Source organism: Siphateles boraxobius, unplaced genomic scaffold (genome assembly GCF_051911475.1).
Source record: "Siphateles boraxobius isolate OS27281-9 unplaced genomic scaffold, OSU_SipBor_1 43, whole genome shotgun sequence".
NCBI lineage: Eukaryota > Metazoa > Chordata > Actinopteri > Cypriniformes > Leuciscidae > Siphateles > Siphateles boraxobius.
In genome coordinates, this window is record NW_027509064.1 from 423423 (window position 1) to 445586 (window position 22164).

General features: G+C 42.1%; 2 protein-coding genes across 3 annotated transcripts in view; both read left to right on the forward strand.

Moving 5' to 3' along the window:
- nkiras1 (NFKB inhibitor interacting Ras-like 1) overlaps nucleotides 1–5982 on the forward strand; it is a 375749-nt gene extending 369767 nt beyond the window's left edge. The window contains exon 5 of the transcript XR_013193650.1: nucleotides 5960–5982. The gene's annotated coding sequence lies outside the window, so the exon portion shown is untranslated. The remainder of the gene's footprint in view (nucleotides 1–5959) is intronic.
- Nucleotides 5983–18356: 12374 nt separating this feature from the next.
- On the forward strand, nucleotides 18357–21118 carry stmn1a (stathmin 1a). Of its 2 annotated transcripts, XM_077200079.1 has the most exons (6): nucleotides 18414–18475; nucleotides 18647–18691; nucleotides 19677–19721; nucleotides 19829–20001; nucleotides 20316–20507; nucleotides 20585–21118. In XM_077200079.1, the coding sequence occupies exons 3-6, from the start codon at nucleotides 19706–19708 to the stop codon at nucleotides 20648–20650; spliced, it is 447 nt and encodes a 148-aa protein (XP_077056194.1). In that variant the 5' UTR covers nucleotides 18414–18475; nucleotides 18647–18691; nucleotides 19677–19705; the 3' UTR covers nucleotides 20651–21118. The 2 variants fall into 2 exon arrangements, with proteins under 2 accessions (XP_077056193.1, XP_077056194.1); XM_077200078.1 differs by lacking the exon at nucleotides 18647–18691 and having other exon boundaries at nucleotides 18357–18475.
- The last annotated feature ends 1046 nt before the right edge of the window (nucleotides 21119–22164 follow it).

Sequence of the window (22164 nt, forward strand, 5' to 3'; positions counted from 1 at the left end):
TGTATTGGTCTCTTTGTTTGTGTGTGTTGTGTTCCTCTCGCCCACAGTGAGCCAGTATGTTCCTGTCCTACATTCCCGCAGCCCACTGGGATAACCTCCCGACCTCTTCCTGCCCAAGGACGCCGACGTGGACAAGCTGATGGCCCACGATCCGACCCAGAGCTACAACTACAAAGACTGGGCCAAAATCGTTGGAAACCTCGCTCAGGCACGGCTCAGAGAAAGGAGCAGCATCAACCTGGAGCAGGAAGCCGCAACGCTAAAGCTTCAAGCGGATGGGGCCTGGAGGAACCAGGCCCACGCGCAGAGCCAATCAACTACTCCTCGAGACCCACGACCAGCGTGGGACAGAGGATGCAACCGACCCAGCGTTACAGAAAGAAGCGGAAAGACTTCAAAAGGCCCTGGGTGATCTTCGTCTTGACACAGAATAAAGAAAGCAAGCGGAGAGAAACTCCAGAGAGGAACTCAACGAGAAACTCCGACAAGGTGAAGCTCTCCTTGCAAGAGCAGAGACTGAACTAAAAGAAAGAGACGCTAAAGCCAAGGCCTCCAAAAAACACTTGCACGCAGCCCAAGCTGAAATCCACGAGCTTACTCAGCAGAGACACGATCTAAAAAACGAACTTGACATTGTTCACATAGAGCTGAGACACTCTTATAGACTGCAGAATGACCAGGAAGGGGAAGTCCACACCACAAAGTTTCCCCTAACCAGCCGGTCCGTACCTTTCAGCCACAAACTCACAGCTGAAAGGGCGGTTAAAAGCCCATTGCTCTAGATGTCACCAGCCAGCTTCCAGACAACCCCTGCCGCTAACCACGGCATGGCCCCCAAAGAACTTGACAAGCTGGCCAGAAACATCCCTACGTTCACTCCGAACCCTGCAGGAGGCCACAACATGCATGCCTACCTGCAAGACATTGACTTTCATTTACAGACTGTCGCCAATGTAACTACTTGGGACAGATTTTACCTGCTAAGAATTACATCTAGCCATGACGTGCGCAGCTTCCTAAACCATCAACTAGAGACTGTCAAAACTGAATACCAGCAGCTGCGACAAGCTTTGATCCAATAATTCCCTGATCCAGAATCAGACCAAGGGCTACGGCCGATTCGGACAAGCCTACTTCGGAGCACGGAACGAGCCAGGTATGGAAGAGGATTTCAACTTCAGAACTCGGTTTCTCCGAAATCTACATCCCACAGTGAGTCATCACATGGGCGTCCTGGCCTGTCCACGTAGCATATCTACACAACAGCCACGAGACTTTGCCCACAAAGCTTATGTCAAGGAAAAGACTGTTTCCGAAAAGACTGTGAAAAACCACACAGTCTTCCCTGTCTCCGAACACTATTCAGAGCTGACTCTAGAGGGCGCCCCACAACACCACAGACCTTTGTACAGAGAGTCAAGACAGCTCCAAGCCAGAAGAGGGCAGCACAACCGTGAGGGTGCTCATCCAGAGCACCAGACCGGGCGCTCTGAAAGATTCTGGGACCGGCAACACCCATCCAACAACCCAAGGGGTGGAGCCACCTGGGAAGCCAGCCGGCGACCCAGAAATAGCCGATCCCCATCGTCCGGAGCATCAAGCCCAGAAAGCCGGCATCGGAACCCCTCTCAACGTGCCACTGGTAAGCCCAAGTCTGAGCCCACATCAGATCAAAACAGTGCAGCCACATCAGAGAGAGCAGAGATCCTGAAGGTGCTGAAAGAGATTCTGCACAGAAAATATCACAAGGAAGACAACAGGATGGATGAGCCTGATATCCTATGCCTAAGCGTAAGACCAAGCACCCAGAACACTGCTTGTCAGCCACAGACCACAGAGCTAACCTTCGATTCACAAAGTCACAGCATCACCCAGCCACCACAGCTGACAGCTGCACAGCCTGAGCAAGACAGCACAATTTCCTAAAACTGGGACCAAAATCCCAAAGGACCAGGAAATGCTGTCCTGGCTATCACTTTGGAAAATGAGGTGAGCTTTGACGCCCTGCTAGACACTGGCTCAGACCTTACTTTAATGTCAGCTCAACTCTTTGAAAGACTCAGTGCTAAAGTTAAGATACAAGATCGAACTCTGACATCGCAAAAGTGTGAGCTGAATGTGCAGTCGTACAGTCAGAACAACATCCGGCTCGAACAGGGAGCTTCCATTCACCTGAAAATTGGTTCTAAGAGTCTGATCCACCCAGTGCACATCCCAAAAATGAACACTTACCCACTTCTAATTGGCAAAGACCTGCTAGATCGCTTTGAACCTTTACTGGACTTCAAACAGTGAAAGTTTGGGCTCAAGTCCGGGAACCCCTCCCCCTCCAGTCACACAGGCCAACCGAGCCAGACTGTCAGGTCACAGAGGTCACGAGAATTCCCGCAGAGCCAGGCTGTCAGGTCACAGAGTTCACAGGAACTCTCACAGCCAGCCACAGGGACACAGTTCCCACACCAGACCAAGATTCAAGTTCACTACTCTACACATTTCAGCTCATCAAAGAATCTGATTCCTTCTGCCCCAAGGTCACAACTGACCTGCAGTTGAATGATGTAACCACTACTGACATTGTACTTGCACTATGGGGAGACAACTCAGCCATCAGTGTCTCACTATTCAATGCTCTCATTGAAGACACACCGGACCTTCCTTCTGCCAGCAAGCGCACCCGTTTTCCTTTAAACACGTGCCCATCAACCATGATGACGGCCAAAGGTGTCTGCGCTTTGAACCTGAACTGGAACCACCAGTGTCTGACCTATTACTTCCTGGTCCTTTCGGACCCGCCCCATGATGTCTACATCGGAGCAGACATCCTGACTCGCCTCAAGGCTCATGTGGACATCATTAATGAGGTAGTGTGGGTCCCATTGACTTTACAGCCCCCTGTTGTTCCAACCAACACTGAGAACCTCCTGTCAGGTCAGACCATTCCTGAGGTTTGCACCCTAATCAACGAACCGTAAACTGTGATACCAGCTTACACCAAAGGGGTCGCCGTCCGGCTCAACATGCGTTGTGGTCAAACCCTAAACCACACGCTGGGCTTCTTTCAACCTTCACCTGAATGTGTTGAACTTGGACTCACGCTGGAAGCCACACCCCTTACTGAAGTGTCATCTCGTGTAGTCTACATCCTTTTCAACAACTGCATGGCAAGGGACATCACAATTCCCAAGGCCTACCGAGTGGGATGGCTAGTGAGCCACGACTTCCATGACTTTGAACCCACACTACCAATCATTGGGCCAATCCCATCTTCAATGATACCCGAAGGGAGCACAAACCACAGTGTTCACAGCACCCTTCAAACTCATCTCCATCACTTCGGTCATGCCAATGGACAAAGACCAGGTATGCAGAACAGAACTTACAGAGGACCAACACCTTGCAGTATACACAGTCTCCAAACAGCCTGCCAAAACTGCTCTGATAACACACCAGCTGCGACGGGGGATGTAGAAGAACCCCAACAGCAACAACTGACCTGTCACAGGTACTTTGAAGAGAATGCGTGCCAAGGTATGCCCACAGCCTACATCGATGGATGTTCCTACCAACATGAGGGCACTCGCCAAGCAGGTGCGGGCTTGCTGTGGGTAAATGACATACCGTGCCCACCACAATACTTCAAGTTGGGCCCGCAGTCATCAAAATATGCTGAGGTAGCAGCCATTCTCATAACGCTGCAAATCGCGTTGACACATAACATCAAAGAACTCGTTATGTGCACAGACTTTAACTATGCCAGACTCAGTTTCACATGCCACCTTCCAGGCTGGAAACAAAATGGCTTTAAGACTTCAAATAACATGCCTGTCACACACCAACATCTGTTCAAGGCATGCGATGACATCACAAAAACACACAACATGATTGGCTACTGGAAAAAGAGAAAAAGGACACTCAAGGCAACTGGGCCTTGACAAAGACTTGAATGACCAAACTGATGCCATTGCCAAGACTGGCACACTGCACGGCACTCTATGGTCACTTCCAAACCACCCACCTACCTTTAACGTTGCAGTGGTAACCCGTAGCAAACTAACCTTTCCTGCAACAGTGCCAACCTCACAGCCTCTAAAGCTAGCTCCACAGATGTCAAACAACGACATAGCAAACATGTAAGCCTCTGACACATCCATACAGACTATTCTGAACCACCTCTCAGACCCCTCCAACTGATGTATGCCCACGATGTATGCCCACGATGCACCATGTGCCGGACACCACGGCACCAGGGCCACTTATGAGACACTGAAGCAAGTGGCCTACTGGCCCCGCATGCAGAAAGACGTGGCAGAATATGTCAGAGAATGCCTGGTTTGCTGCCAGTTTCAACCGGAAAACCCAAACCACAGAGCTCCACTGCAACGCAGAGGAGTCACATTTCCCTAGTCAGTCAAGTCAAGTCAAGTCATCCTCATTTATATAGCACTTTTAACAATGTAGATTGTTTCAAAGCAGCTTTACAGAGATAAACATATAATTTAAGGTAACAGAGATTGGTTTGGTTTTATAGTGGTTCTTGAAAAATGTTTTTTCCAGCTAAAGTTAGTTTTGATTGATTCACTTCCGTCTAAATGATCATTTGTTATTAAATTAGGGGCCGCTAAGACGAAACCGTTCTCTCTAAACAGACTTTAAACGTGAACCTGTGATAGACGCTGATGGCGTTCACATGCGCATTAAGAATTGATTCTATAGTTATGTGCGTTTGAATATATGTGCGCAGGTTTGTAATTCCTTACAAACCATGCCTAAACAAACTACTTGTCTTGTCTATAAATTTTGATGCAGAATTTTATTTTATCTTATCATTTTGGGTAGGTACGCGAACCGAAAAATTCCACAATGCTTTATCTGTAGAGTGGTATAGGGATCCTCCATAGGGAGAGGCTAGTTGGCACTTCAGCACTGCATTGTCATCAGGTCCAGGCGAAAGTCCTTCGTCAGATCTGGAAACGGCCTGGATCCGGCAGGCTGCGGGAAAACCTCGGGATAAACAAAGACTAGCGTAGATTAAAAAAAAAAATAGCGTAGATTGCTATTCTTCTTATGATGTAACGAGAACATCAGGATTTAAGGGAAGTGTTCCCAGTTCCGGCTGACCTAATCTAAGCAGCCTAATATTGAATTATAGGAGTCTATAGGGTATTATGTGAATGCTAGGTCAAAGAGATGTGTTTTTAGTCTAGCTTTGAACTGACTGACTGTGTCTGCTTCCCGGACAATGTTAGGAAGATTGTTCCAAAGTTTTGGTGCTAAATAGGAAAAGGATCTACCGCCAGCAGTCGATTTAGATATTCTAGGTATTATCAACTGGTCAGAACTTTGAAATCGCAATAGACGTGAAGGACTATAATGCTTTAAGAGCTCGCTCAAGTACTGGGGAGCTAAACCATTTAGTGCTTTGTAAGTAATCAGCAATATTTTAAAATTTATACGATGTTTAATAGGGAGCCAATGCAGTGTTGACAGAACCGGGCTAATATGGTCGTACTTCCTGGTTCTGGTAAGAACTCTAGCGGCTGCGTTTTGAACTAGCTGTAGTTTGTTTATTAAGCGTGCAAGGCAACCAACCAGTAGAGCATTACAATAATCTAGCCTTGATGTCATGAACGCATCAACTAGTTGTTCCGCATTTGTCAATAAGAGCATATGACCTAATTTAGATATATTTTTAAGGTGGAAAAATGCGGTTTTACAGACACTAGACACGTGACTTTTAAATGAAAGATTGGTATCAAAGAGCACACCCATGTTCCTAACTGACGACGAAGACTTAACAGAGCAGCCATCAAGTGTTAGACGGTATTCTAGGTTATTACGTGTGGAAGTTTTTGTCCAATAATTAGAATCTCTGTTTTTTCAGAATTTAGTAGTAGGAAATTACTAGTCATCCAATTTTTGATATCAACTATGCATTCCGATAATTTTGTGAATTGGTGAGTTTCGTTAGGTTTGGAAGAAATATAGAGCTGAGTATCATCAGCATATCAGTGAAAGCTAATTCCATGTTTCCTAATGATATCTCCTAAAGGTAGCATGTACAGAGTAAACAGCAGCGGTCCTAGTACTGAGCCTTGTGGTACGCCATACTGAACTTGTGATCGATAAGACATCTCTTCATTTACTGCTACAAACTGATAGCGGTCAGATAAATATGATTCAAACCATGCTAATGCAATTCCACTAATGCCAACATAGTTTTCTAGTCTATTTAAGAGAATGTTGTGGTCAATGCTGTCAAATGCAGCACTAAGATCAAGTAACACTAATAGAGAGATACAACCACGATCGGATGATAAGAGCAAATCATTTGTGACTCTAATGAGAGCTGTCTAAGTGCTATGGTGCGGTCTAAATCCTGACTGGAAATCCTCGCAGATACCATTTATTTCAAGAAAGGAACACAGTTGTGAGGATACTGCCTTTTCTAGTATCTTTGACAGAAAAGGTAGATTTGAGATCGGCCTGTAATTGACTAATTCTGTAGGATCAAGTTGCGTTTTTTTTAACAAGCATAGCCAGCTTAAAGGTTTTTGGTACGTATCCTAGAGACAAAGACAAATTAATGATGTTAAGAAGAGGATCTATGACTTCTGGAAGCATCTCTTTCAGTAGTTTAGTCGGTATAGGGTCTAACATACATGTTGTCGATTTAGATGAAGTAACGAGTTTGCAAAATTCTTCCTCTCCTATGGCAACAAATTAATAAAATTTTACCTCAGGGAGACTATAATGCACTCCCTGATGCGATGCTGTAGTCAAGTCAAGTCATCCTCATTTATATAGCGCTTTTAACAATGTAGATTGTTTCAAATCAGCTTTACAGAGATAAACATATAATTTAAGGTAACAGAGATTGGTTTGGTTTTATAGTGGCTCTTGAAAAATTTTTTTTCCAGCTAAAGTTAGTTTTGATTGATTCCCTTCCGTCTAAATGATCATTTGTTATTAAATTAGGGGCCGCTAAGACGACACCGTTCTCTCTAAACAGACTTTAAACGTGAACCTGTGATAGACGCTGATGGCGTTCACATGCGCATTAAGAATTGATTCTACAGTTATGTGCGTTTGAATATATGTGCGCAGGTTTGTAATTCCTTACAAACCATGCCTAAACAAACTACTTGTCTATAAATTTTGATGCAGAATTTTTATTTTATCTTATCACTTTGGGTAGGTACGCGAACCGAAAAATTCCACAACGCTTTATTTGTAGAGTGGTATAGGGATCCTCCATAGGGGGAGGCTAGTTGGCACTTCAGCACTGCATTGTCATCAGGTCCAGGCGAAAGTCCTTCGTCAGATCTGGAAACGGCCTGGATCCAGCAGGCTGCGGGAAAACCTTGGGATAAACAAAGACACTAAAATTACCGTGGATGCCATTCTTCTTATGATGTAACGAGTACATCAGGATATGAGGGAAGTGAGGGAAGTGTTCCCAGTTCCGGCTGACCTAATCTAAGCAGCCTAATATTGAATTATAGAAGGCTATAGAGTGTTATGTGAATGCTAGGTCAAAGAGATGTGTTTCGAGTCTAGCTTTGAACTGACAGACTGTGTCTGCTTCCCGGACAATGTTAGGAAGATTGTTCCAAAGTTTTGGTGCTAAATAGGAAAAGGATCTACCACCAGCAGTCGATTTATATATTATAGGTATTATCAACTGGCCGGAGTTTTGAGATCGCAATAGACGTGAAGGACTATAATGCGTTAAGAGCTCGCTCAAGTACTGGGGAGCTAAACCATTTAGTGCTTTGTAAGTAATCAGCAATATTTTAAAATTTATACGATGTTTAATAGGGAGCCAATGCAGTGTTGACAGAACCGAGCTAATATGGTCGTACTTCCTGGTTCTGGTAAGAACTCTAGCGTCTGCGTTTTGAACTAGCTGTAGTTTGTTTATTAAGCGTGCAGGGCAACCACCCAGTAGAGCATTACAATAATCTAGCCTTGATGTCATGAACGCATGAACTAGTTGTTCCGCATTTGTCAATGAGAGCATATGACGTAATTTAGATATATTTTTAAGATGGAAAAATGCGGTTTTACAGACACTAGACACGTGACTTTCAAATGAAAGATTGGTATCAAAGAGCACACCCAGGTTCCTAACTGACGACGAAGACTTAACAGAGCAGCCATCAAGTGTTAGACGGTATTCTAGGTTATTACGTGTGGAAGTTTTTTGTCCAATATTAGAATCTCTGTTTTTTCAGAATTTAGTAGTAGGAAATTACTAGTCATCCAATTTTTGATCAACTATGCATTCCGATAATTTTGTGAATTGGTGAGTTTCGTTAGGTTTGGAAGAAATATAGAGCTGAGTATCATCAGCATATCAGTGAAAGCTAATTCCATGTTTCCTAATGATATCTCCTAAAGGTAGCATGTACAGAGTGAACAGCAGCGGTCCTAGTACTGAGCCTTGTGGTACGCCATACTGAACTTGTGATCGATAAGACATCTCTTCATTTACTGCTACAAACTGATAGCGGTCAGATAAATATGATTTAAACCATGCTAATGCAATTCCACTAATGTCAACATAGTTTTCTAGTCTATTTAAGAGAATGTTGTGGTCAATGGTGTCAAATGCAGCACTAAGATCAAGTAACACTAATAGAGAGATACAACCACGATCGGATGATAAGAGCGAATCATTTGTGACTCTAATGAGAGCTGTCTCAGTGCTATGGTGCGGTCTAATACCTGACTGGAAATCCTCGCAGATACCATTTCTTTTAAGAAAGGAACACAGAACACTGTAGTAGACGGTTGCATAGTTATAATTTTGTCCCTAATATTATCAATCTTATAAGTGAAGAAGTTCATAAAGTCATTACTGCTGTGTTTCTTGGAAACTTCTGGGCTTGAAGCTTTCTTTTTCGTTAGTGTAGCCACTTTTTCAAATAAATACCTTGGATTATGTTTATTTTCTTTTAATAGGGTTGAAAAATAAGCAGTCTAGCAGCTTTTAAAGCCTCTCTGTAAGCAATCGAGCTCTCCTTCAATGAAATCCGAAATACCTCTAGTTTTGTTTTCTTCCAGTTGCGCTCCATTTTTCTGGCTGCTCTCCTAAGGGCCCGGGTGTGCTTGTTGTACCACGGCGTTGGACTATTTTCTTTAATCTTCTTTAAGCGCAACGGAGCAACTGTGTCTAAAGTGCTGGAAAGGAGAGAGTTAAAAGTTTCAGACCTCCAAATCGACCGGGTAGGACCTCTGCCCAGGTCAACGAGGGGCAACAAGTACTTCCTCACGGTCGTGTGCCAGTTCACAAAGGGGGTAGAGTGTCTTCCAGCGCCCAACAACACTGCCCAGACCAGGGCATACCTCCTGATGAACCACCTCTTCTTCAGGTTCGAACGGCAACTGAGAGTCAACTCGGACCGAGGTACTCACTTTACAGCTAAGTTAGGCGGACACGACCGCCACACCAAACGGTTCCTAGGAGCTTTGCTCGGAGCCGCCGCTGCTGTCGGAACCCTGTGTAACATTGGTATGTCCAGTGTCAACGCAGTAAGCCTAGCCACTGTGAGGCGGCATGTGGCTGAAATTCAGACTGAGATCCCACAGCTAAAACAGCAACTCACCACACAGAGTGCATCCCTGCAGACCATCGGCAAGACATTGAAGGGAACTGTGGTAATTCTCAACACTCACAGCGTTCTGCTGAACCAGACAGTGAACTCCATGAAACAGCTGTTTACTGTCTTCAAGAATGACTTTGCTCAAACTCTGCTGGTCACAGCCCTGATGAGAGACATGCTGCGGGAGGTGAACTCCTCCATTGACAGCTTAGCCATGGGTAGAATCCCACCGTATCTGAGACCCTTAAGCCTTGAGCAAACCGTGCTGGCTTCCACCAGCACCATGCCAACTGACCCTCTACAAATACACCTTGCCTCCTCCCTGGGTAGCGCCATCCCACCACGACAGCGACACACAGCTGTACCTGGCCCCAAACCTGCACATGTGCACCCTAACCATAGACATTCACTATCTCTGCCCTAGAAAACCCTTCCTCAGAGACAACACTGACGGAATCTGCGGGTTGCAACCCATGGTCAGCGACACACGCTTCCCTGCCGAAGCCAAGCCTCGCACTCAAGTCACTGAGACACGAGCAGAGATTGTAGGCAACAGGTGGCTCGTTAACACTCCTGTGCACACAATTACACTCACCTACGACCAACATGACACAGCCACCCATGTCACCTTGCTCAACGAGAGCATGTAGATTCAAGTACCGAAAGGTGCCATCCTCCACCTTGATGAGCTGGCATTGTACCATCTTCCAAGCGAAGAGTATCAATCAGAACTGGAAATCCCATCCTTCTTTAAGAACCACAACTTCGCCCTAGATCCAGAACTAGAATTGTGGATTGCGAAAGGGGGGTCCCAGCTAATTGGCATTGCTCCTATCGACACAGCCCTCCAAGCTTTGTCTCGACTGCCCATCTTGACTGCCTCACCTGTTGTCCAAGCCTGGACCGCAGCTGACACTGCGCCGTTTAGCTCTACGGTAATCAACTACACCCTGACACTGGGCTTGGCCTTCATCCTGTACAGGAGGCTCAACGAGATGCCAACATCTACAGCCAAGCTCACGAAAGCCGTGTCTGGAGGTTTCCGAAGGAACCCTCGGAAAGAGAGTACCACGCCAGAAACCACTTCGAACCTCATCGAGCTGAATCCTCAGCCCTGATAACCACCTGCTACCCAACCATCATGATCCACCTGCCATCCACCCATTGTGATGAGTGTCGTCCGAGAATGTCCACACAAGGACTCCATCCGATGAAAGGGGGGACTGTAGGGTATCTGGTTAAATCATGGGTCGTTCATCTGAACACATATGAATGCACATTCCTTCTGAAATCACAAAGCGTTTAGCCTCTGAACGCATCGAGGCAAATTACGCATTAGGCTCCGGACAGTCTGCAATAGACGATTCGGGTGACAATTTTAGGGCACCAAGGGCCCAGCAGGCCATGAGCACCGTTGGCAATGCTTTCACGCTCCCATATGGAGTCAGACTGCCTTTTCTTCAATCCAGAAAACTACAACCTTACCATCACTGAACGGGCAACGATCATCTCTTGTTCTGCTGGACCTCCGGGCTGCTTACTTCAGTGAAGGCTGCTTACACCCCCTCCCCCAAACAGCTCATGGCCCCTGCAAGCTGTGACCACAGCCTGCCAGGCCTTGACTCAACCAGCCATGTGCTTATGGAGAGAGAGAAAACCTCCAACCAGAACAGAGTCGAACTAGCCATGCAAGTTCATCACCTTCTTCATCCAACGGATAAGAAAACGATTGCAACTTCAACATTTGACACTCACGGAACCGTCAACTATGTCAATTTTTTAACAACATCAAGAATTGTGTCCACTGCAAAGCCATGCAATGCAAGTATCAATTTAAGAAGGTGCTTTGAAAATGATAATATTGATGGTTCTTTTCATAGTTAAATGGATCTTTTCCATAGTTCCATTTCCTACCTAATAATTAATCATAACCAGTTATAATTGATTCTTAATATTTCCCCTCTGAGCGGACTCGTTACAATGTTGTGTTTTATTTTGTTATATATGACAACAGTCGTCCGTGAGGGGCTGCTGTCTTTACTTTCATTTTGTATTGGTTTATTTATTTATTAAAGTTTGTTTGAATGTTCGCTTGTTCCCGCCTCCTTCTTCCCATAACAACGAACTTTGTTACATTCAAATACTTTGGCCATGTCTGCAACATAGCGTCGAGCCCCAGAGGAGCTGGCTGACTGAGTAAGAACCACAATGGACAGTGTGTCGTCTCTTAAGATGCAAACATGTCTACTTCCGCTCGACCAAAGTTTTACATAGGAGCTCCACCACCTTGGGGTTGAATCTCCATTCCCCGGGCCTCGGCCCCTGCCTCAACAGGATGTCTGCTCCTGGATTTAAAAACCCCGGGATGTACATTGCCTTTAGAGAGAGCCAATTCCCATGGGCCCACAGGAGGATCTGGTGCCAGTTTGCGTAAGTGGCTAAGGCATGTAGGCATCACCGTGTGACCTTGATCATGTGAAAAGATTTCCCATCAGAGAAAACCCCTTGGTTCTGTAAGGGTGGATTTCCTGCAGGGGTTCAGGCTGCAAGACTGCCGAATGACTAAAGAAAAATTGTCAGCAGGATGTTAGAAAACTGTACATTTCTTGTCTTTTACAGTCACCCACTGCTACTCATACCAATGACGGAACTGAGCACAGTTACAATAGCTTAATATGTAGGAGAGCGTTGCTATATAGAGTGACAATATTGTATTCCTAGAGGTAGCCCTTCAAAGTCAATACCAAATCAAAACTAGTTAGCACATTATTTGTAATTGAAAAGGTTTAATGAAAAATATGGTTATGGTTACATTTAAAATAGATACAAAATAGATGTATGAGATGATAATAACTTATATCAATAATTGTCCCAAGCATATATGTCAAATGTTACCTGAGAGATAGAGAGAGAGAGAGAGAGAGAGAGAGAGAGAGAGAGAGAGAGAGAGAGAGAGAGAGAGAGAGAGAGAGAGAGGACAGATCATAAAAAAGCCAGAGCAAGAGTTACAATCTTCTTTTATCCTTTCCCTGACCATGGCACTAAAACCCAAATGTGAGACGTTCAAGCAGACTAATCAGATAATTCCAAATTCCCCCATTGTACTAAAGGTGTGACAATTCATAGACCCCCGGAGTGCACACATCTTGGCCTACAGGCCTTGATCACTATCAGCCTCTCAACTCCAAATGGTCCTTGTGGTAGAAAGAGGGGGTGGAAAACAGTCAAGCAAATGTCTTGCAAAGCAAATGTTCATTTAAAATATTTTGGATTATTTTAAATCCTACAGTTCTGCGCCACCACTGCAGGGGTCTCATGTACAGGAGCCCAAAAGTTATTACGTTGGATGCAGTTGCCTTGAGAACCAACAGTCAGTGACTGGCCTGGCCAAAGGGACTGGCCTTGGCCTTTTTCCTAGGCCAAAGGGAAGAACCTGGTATTGGTACACTTCGCCCCCAACGCGAACCTCAGGGAATTCCTGTGATGAGGACAGATGGCTACATGGAAGGCCGCGTCCTTCAAATCTATCATGACAAATCAGTCCTCGGACTGAATCTGTGACACAATCTGTTTGAATATAAGCCTCCATCCTTCTTTGGAACAATGAAGTAATGGCTGTAAACTCCCTACTGGGAGGAGGAACCCTTTCTATAGCATATTAATGTTAATACAGACATTTAATTCCTCAAAGATCAGATGAGTACACATTTAATTTTTTCAAAAATCAAATGCATCCAAATATCAACCAGACAAGTAGAATCGGTCTAGGTGAAAGGCTGAATATAGTGTTTTAAATTTAGACTTCATAGTATAATCTCAAACAATAAAGAATACATAATTAGTTTGCACACAATCATAAGAGAACGATAGAAAGGGAAATTCCCGTCCACCCAGTTCCCTGTGCATATTATACATTATACACTGCCTCGGCAAGCGTGCGATCTGAGCCAATAGATTCTTATTGTAGAGATGCAGACGCAAAATCTACGCACAGCCTCAGCAAAAATGAGATCTGAGCCACTAGATTCTTATTGCAAACCTGTAATCTACGCGCTGCCTCTTCATACACGAGATCCGAGTCACTAGACTCTTAAGGCTGATTTATACTTCTGCGTCGGACCTACGCCGGAGCCCCCTCTATGGGGGGTCACAATGCTCAACAAAACCAAAAAACAACAGTTCAGGAGGGTGGAGGAGCAGAGGCGGTCTTAGAGGAGGGACGAAGGGCCAGGCCCGTGCAGGGGAACGGGACCAGGACATGGCAATGGCGAGCCTGGGCTGTGGAGCATGGGCGGACCTGGGCCGTGGAGCGTTGGCGGACCTGGGCCGTGGAGCGTGGGCGGACCAGGGCCAAGGAGCGTGGGCTGCGCCAGCAGTGCAGGAGTCTTGTGGAGGATTCCTGTCTTGTGTTCCCCTTGTCTTGTGTGGACTTTTGTTATGTCCTTTTCTGTGCCATGTTTTGTAGTCCTTTGTAGTTTTTCTTTTCAGCAGACGCCGGTTTATTCCACGATCTCGAAACTTCATTGTGGAGATCGGGAAAAAACGGGAGTCCCCGACGTGGAGGCTGTGTTTTAGATGGTAGAAATCTTTCATCTAATAAACTTTTCTTAGTAACACTCTGAGAATCATCGGCTGGCCATTCAATATTTAATCTAGCTACAGCACGAGATAAAACCTCCATAAACTCCTCATCATCACCGGAGGCATGAGCTGGCGAAGACTCAAAATCCCCCATATCAACACTGACGACATCCAGATCCTCAGAACTGGATAGCCTCAGCAATGGTGCTCCTTCCTGGGCAGAGGCACCGGATCCAGCAGGTAAGGGTTGAGAAAGGGCTGGGCCCGTCTCAAGGCCCGCTACTAGATCCATATGCGAACCCCAAGATGAAAGCCTTCGCTGTGCCTCGGCAGCAGCGGGACCCGCACCTCGGGGAGTGCGAACCGAACCGTCCTCCTCAAAGAATGCCCGGCGAGAGCGGAGCGTCCTCACGGACAGCTTCTCGCAAAGCTCACAGTCAGCTCCCTCGAGAACTGACTGGGCATGCTCCACTCCCAGACAAGCAACACAAAGCTGATGTGTGTCCCCACCCGTGATGAAACGAGGGCAAGGGACAACACAACGCTTGAATTCTTGTTTCGCTATAATATATATATATATATATATATAGATAGATAATGTGCTTGTGACAGACAACAGTAAATAGACAAGGACAGTATACAGAGAGCGCTTGCTGAAGGCAACAGAAGCTGTCGCGGTCTGTTTTCTGGTGTGCTTTATAGCTTCCTGGTCTATGACGTCACCCGCCTATGACGTCTGGCTCTTCCATTGGACTGATTATACACGTGCTTCACGACGCAATCACGCAGAGCGTTCCCACCGCGTCTTAACGCAGCGTCTTGTTCCCTTGAAAGGCAACTGTATATTCTATCCCCTTACACTAACCATACCTCTAAACTGCAGATATGCAGAGATAATTAGCACAATAAATGCACTGTATACATACTGACAATTACTGGCATTTGATAAGGCAAACATAACCATAACATATTGCTCATACCATTAGTTTAATTTGAGTATTTAACTTTATAGTGCATAACTCAGACATGGATTATACCGCAAATTTTGGGGCTTGCTTTCGAACTGGGCAAATAAGTAACTGTCTAAACACTGTCCTATAGCCTTCTCCCAGAAAATCCTAGCATTGTGGTGGCAAAATTTGCAATTTGCATGGGAAACCACCACTCACATTTCTTTAAATATTAAGATATTCAAATGTAATAATGACAACACAGGTCAATAGTAACTGGAATGGTGACAGCACAGACCGCATACAGCTCCACACATACAAATTACACACACAACAAAAAATGATTGGATTATAGCTATAAAATCAGTCAGATGTGGCTGACTCTCATTACAGTGGAGATAGATTAGTGCTTCGCTGTGCTTTGCCTGGGAACAGGAGATGCTAAATATATCCTAACATTAAATAGCTTCGTTTTACAAAGCTTAAAATTCTACTTTTATCCTTCACTCCCAAACTGTCATAGAGTGTGAAGAGCTAAAGAATAACCAGAAGCTATTTTCAGGTTCCCTGTCCATTTTCTAACAGACACAGATGCCACACTGCATAGCATGGTCATTTATAATCCATTTGTATTTTATTTTACTTCAAACTTATTTGAACAACCAGTGTTGGGAAGGTTACTTCGGAAATGTACACTGTAAAAAAAATCCCGTTGTTTTTACGGAATAAAACCGGCAGCTGTGGTTACCAGAACTTTACCGTCAAAAATACAGTATCAACGTTATTGGTTTTACAGACTTAATGTAAAATTTACAGTAATAAACCGTATTTCATAATCTGATTTAATGTTAATTTACCAACCCATTGAAGTATTAATATCTGTTTTGTACCATTGTAATACACTGACAACCAACAATCACCACAGCAGTGATGAGAGTCACGTGATAAATCAAAGCTTATCACAAGCAATCTTCCACAAGAAAGTTAATACTATTATATAGAAGCTGCACAGTGTGATTCGCACAAACATTAAACACCATCACGGTAACACACATGAAATTATAAAAATGCAATAAACATTAATTTAACAACATTAGATGTGACATAAAACCCTAATGTACATAACTGATTAGAAAAGAACTAAGAAAACTAAGAAAAAAACATAGTTATTTCAATAAAAATACATAAAATGTGAAGTGTCACGCAGGGAATTGTGGGAATGTCAATTTACGGTTTTTCACTGTAAATTATACAATGAGTTGTTCTTTTTCACTTTCAAAAACTGTAAATTTAACGGTATTATACAGTAAAATTACATTAAATGTACCGTTAGATCTATCACAGTTATTTACCGTATATAGTAAGGAAACTTTCTGTTAACCAATTAACAGTTTTGCACTGTAGCATTTTTACAGTCTTTTACCGTTAAAATCACGATCATTTTTTACAGTGTAATAGGTTACAGATTACAAGTAACTCTATTTAAAATGTAATGTAACTATTTCATTTACTTTATTAAATTTAACTTATCACATTTGATTACGTTTTGATTACTTGCTAACAAATGTTTTCAACTGTTAATCATTTTCTAACATTTAAACCAGGCAGGGTTAATCTTACAGTAGTTCTCAACACTGCTTACTGTTAGACTTTCAAAATCCTTTAAGATTCATTAAGATTTAATTTTAAAGCACAGCCACAAAATCAGACTTTAGCACCAATTTTTACTTTGAGATCGTTCTGAGGTTAAATGCAGATTTATAATTATAACAAGACATAGTTTAATAGCTTTGATACTGTTTTTGAAATCAAATATTTGCATAGCTATGACAGGAAACACTGGCATAACAATATATATTTTCTGTCAAAGGGTTCATAAATAGAATTGTGGCTCTTAATAACATCTTTAGCTAGCTAGCAGAGCTAATTTGTTATGAATGGAGATTAAAATCGTTAAATAAACTACTGGACATGCACCAAGCAATACAGAGCTAAAATACATATTTAATACATGTATTTAGTATTAAATACAAATTCAAACAAGAGAGCCAATCAAAAGCATCAGAATAGCATTGCTTTATTTAACAGCCTTTAATTGGCAGGAGGCATTGTCCACATCAAAAACAGGCAAAGCAACAAATTAATATTATTCAACATATCCTAGCTTTTTACAGAAAATATTTACATGTAACCCCCTTTGTAAATCGTTAACATTTTCGTAATTAGCCTAACGGTAATTTAATTACACATTTTTCTCAGTAACTGTAACAGATAACAGTTACATTTATTTTTTTAATTAAATTATGTAACGCTGTTAAATGTAACTAGTTACTCCCCAACTGTGAACAACACACAGCATTAATGTTTTCAACAGTATTTTTTCCATATAGCTTTTACAGTCCAACCACGCCCAGGTAAAGGTATTACTCTAAATCCTCAAGCTGGAATATTTTTTTAATGGTGATATGATGAGTCACTTCCCTTTGCTCTGTAGCATTATGGAGTTTCAAATATGGAAAATTATGTAGTAGTCAGTCATGGCTAACACACGGGTGAAAAAGCAGATGCCAGACTTGGCCTGTAATCTGTAATACGACATGAAATGATACCAGATGTTTATATGATCAATTTTATGTTTATGTTATCAATTGTAGGCTATTCATGTAGGCAGTGACTGACAGTCCACCTCATTTTTTGCTTTCATGAGACTGATCATATTGACTGACACAGACACAATTATATGACTATCGTAAATTAAGCTATTGCAACATTGAAATCAGAGACATGTATCACTGTCTGCAGGTATTTAATGGTCACTTAATTAATTCATACAAACACGGTTTTGAAGGTAAAGGATAGAAAAAGAAAAGAAAAATGCAATGTTTTGTAATTATCTTCATGCACAAAAAGAGAAAAATGGGAAAACTATATTTGAAACTCTTAGACTTGTATATAGCCTATAGGCCTATCTAAAATATATTCAGCAACAAAAAACAAGCTATGCTTTAACAAGGCTGTAGGCTATAGACAAATTATTCATCAGAAGAAACTGTTTTGACTTTTTTTTTTCAGATAGGCTGTCTTCCAATGTTGCCCACTGAATCTAAATAATAGCACAAATGGCAATACATAAATTCTTCCCCGCATAGTTTTGTAAACGTCTTGTTATTTGAAACAGAACTACATTTTCCGGGAGTCAGTGTGCGCAGCCAATTGGCATCAAGAACATGATGTGACGACATAAATTCGACCCTTTTATGCGCGAACTTGACATGCATCGAGGCGAGAAAGCGGCGCGAGGCGAGCTTTGTGATCAAACCTGGATCTTTTTGTCTGAAGGTAGGTGTGCCTGGATTATTATGATAAAATCGTTGAAAAATTGGCAGGCTGGATTTTCATTTATGCGATGTGTCCATATGCAGAGAATTATTAACGTGTAGATTTATATTATAGCATGCATGTTTTAATTTTTTGTCAATGCATCAAGTTAATCTAACACTCCATTTCAAGGTTTAAGTTACCTACATTGAAAGGCGTCATGTCTCGATTTAGGATGTAAGTAAACGTGTGTGTTTGTGTGTGTGTGTTATTAGTTATCTCGTTTGTTTTGGTATTTTGAAACCAACATTGAAAACGTATCAAATTCTGACCTATTTCGAAAAGTAGTCTCTAACTCATGCATTTGAAATGTGTCAGAATGCCCGTTTAAAGCTTAGTATATGATTGAAACACCATGGTTTCAAAAAGTATGCATTGTTCTGCGTGAATGTCGTGTTTACGTGCATGTAATTCATCTGCATTAAAGCATCGTTGCAGGTCAGAGTACCGCTCAAATGGAAGGCTTGCATGGTGTTTTGTATGTGTTATTGTGTGATCATGGAGCTGTAGAAAGAGCAGGGTGGAGCTGTGCACGCGGTCCCGCTTGACTGTCTTTGTTTGGATCTGTACTCTCTGCGTTGCTAAAACGAGCTTTTGTTGATTCACAAAGTGCCCTTATTGTCTTATTCTAGCTTAATAACTCGTACAACGGATAAAATGTGTAACGTTATCGTTATACGAAGTATGCCATTTTATGTGGTTTTCACACGTGCAGGTAAAGCGGAAAGGAGGCGGTGCAGTGTGAGTGTTTTTAATGCGCGCTAGTTTTTCCCGCGAAGTTGTTAAGTTGAAAATATTTGCGCGCCAAATTCACAATCTGTCGACAACTAAACTTATTAATTTGTTCGCTGTGGTTTGGAGACGCAGACAGTTTTCCAGAAGTTACAAAAATCGGACAACCTGCTGTTTGGGACATGAGGGGGCCTACTCAAATAACGAGGACTATTAACTCATTTTCTAAAAATGCAAAAAGCTATGTGAGGACTAGTGTTTTTTAATTGAAATAAATTTTTAGCTTTATATAGAATCCATACATGTATGGTATTTCCCCATTTAGATATAGGCTATACAAGTAACGTTAAACGTGTACAATATGACCATGATGAAGGTGCAATAAATATGTATGTAGGCCTAGTCCTAATGTTGCTGATTTTGTTTTCAGGCATACTTTGACCTGTATCTACTGCAACAATGGCCTCTATTAGTGGTAAGATTCTTGTATTTATACACATGTAAAATAAATAAAAATAGGCAGGTGATATGAGGCAGAGATGATCCTTGAAATCCGCAATTAACAAGTAAGCTTGTTTTCAGATATTCAGATCAAGGAGCTGGACAAGCGTGCATCAGGTCAAGCTTTTGAGGTCATCCTTGGGAGTCCTGCTCCAGATGGCAAGGGTGAGTTCCCACTCGCCTCTCCAAAGAAGAAAGATCTTTCCTTGGAGGAGATCCAGAGAAAACTAGAAGCCGCAGAAGAGAGACGCAAGGTGCATATCTACACAATGTCAGACATTTTACCCTGCTTACAATACATGCAATATTACATTTACATGACAAGCATGTTACACAACAATAAATGTGTGTATGAGATTTTGTCCAGATGCAGAAAGTGCACTTATTGTTAAGGGGCATACAAGTACAGGGGTGGGTGTGATACGTGTTAAAGGGTTCTTTCTGTTCAATCTACTACTGGAGTAAACTTGGTACATTTTGATGACTTTTTTTTTCCTGGCAATGTCATTCCTAGATCGAGAGAGTTATAGATAAAGATTCTTTTCTCTCACCCCTTTTTTTCCCTTAGTCTCATGAAGCAGAGGTTCTGAGGCACTTAGCAGAGAAGCGTGAGCATGAAAAGGAGGTGCTTCAGAAAGCTCTAGAAGAAAACAACAATTTCAGCAAGATGGCAGAAGAGAAATTGAACCAGAAAATGGAGGCCAATAAAGAAAACCGTACAGCAATCATGGCAGCCATGAATGAGAAGTTCAAAGAGAAGGTACTGTAAATGTGATGTGGCTTTATAGCTGACTTTTATGTAATAAAAAAAGTAATAGTTTTTTGCTTCAATTCAAGGACAAGAAGCTGGAAGAGGTTCGAAAGAACAAAGAAACCAAAGAGGTCAAAGGTGAAGGAAAATGAAACTGGCGAATATAGGGGATCTTAAGGTTTTGTTTTTGTGTTTTGTGAGTTCACATGAAATAAGTTAGATTTCATCATGGTCCATATTCAGAAAACACAAAATGCAGTTTTTTTGTTTTGTATAGCAGTGGTTTTACACCAACTCTCCTTTTACAAATCTGTGAACTGTTTGGACTGCAGCTTTGTCATTGTCTGATATTAGCTGTCTTCAGAACCTGATAGGGGCTCATGGATGATGTGCTTAAATCCTTAACATGTCTGTTACTGTCTGCATTTCTTGAGCTTTTTGATTTCACAAGGTTAAGAACTTGGTTTTCTTGCTGTAAGTAAGCACATGACTGTTCTTTGTACAAGTCTGAGGATTTGTGTTGGAGGGCTTTATGTGTGGAAAAAATAGCAATACATGTTGACATCTTTGACGGTTATCTTGTCTTAACTTGTACTTAATAAAATAAATATTGAAACTAGTGTTTGCTGTGCTTTGGCTAACATTTAAAATTTTAGAAAAATGGTAAGTTGTCTTTCAGGTATTCTTACAGTATGGGAAATGGACAAGTCTGTATTCATGTAGAGCTCTAGAACTTAATACAAATCTGTGCTTAAATTTAGTATAGGATGAAGTTGATCATTTTAAAGCTTAGTTGAGAAGGCCATCTAAGTCACTGGTCCAAGAGAATATGGTATAACATGGTTTGTCTCCCTCTAGTGTAGAAAGTGGTGTTATTCCTCCCCCAACATGTTTTTAAACATATTTTATGCATCTCAATGCACAAGATTGCAAAGTGTCCCCATTCCCCCTAGTTCAGGCAAGGTATGGATTTATTTATATAATTAATTTGAGGAACTTTTGCAATTTGGGATGATTTATAAAACTGAAAAAAGTCAAAGATGGTCTTGCTATCTACATAATGGATAATTGCCATGTATAACCAGTCTGTCCTCAGTAGATAGTATAATATATGCATGGGTAAGATATAGACATTAAAGTGAGAAAAGTAATGTCCGCAACACTGCTTTTAACTCCCATATTTAATAAAAAGGCAAAGCTTCGACCATGCTGGGTCTTCATTCAAAAAATAGACATTACCTTAGTTATTGTGACTGGTGGATGTTAAGCATTTATTCCATAGTTTTTCTAGCCCAATTTGAAGATGAAGGAAACAAGGCTATCCAATAACATCTGTATTGTTCATTTTTAGTAACTGGAGGTACACTACTGGGTATGCAAATAACTGCAAAATTTGTATATGCTACAGTACCTTAAAATAACCTAAATATTTACTTATGAATGTACATCATAGATGCAAACTATTTGTGAGCGTGTTATTGCTAAGCTTTTCTTTGCAATATTGAAACTGTCAAGTTTTTTTTCTTCCTTCATCCATCTTGAAATGGTAAATTAAAATGCATTTGGATGTAGTTGTATCGATGAAAAACAGGCTACTAATGTGAAACGGAAGTAAATATTTATCTCCATTTTAAACTTTTTTTTGTGTGCCACCATGTTCAGTAAT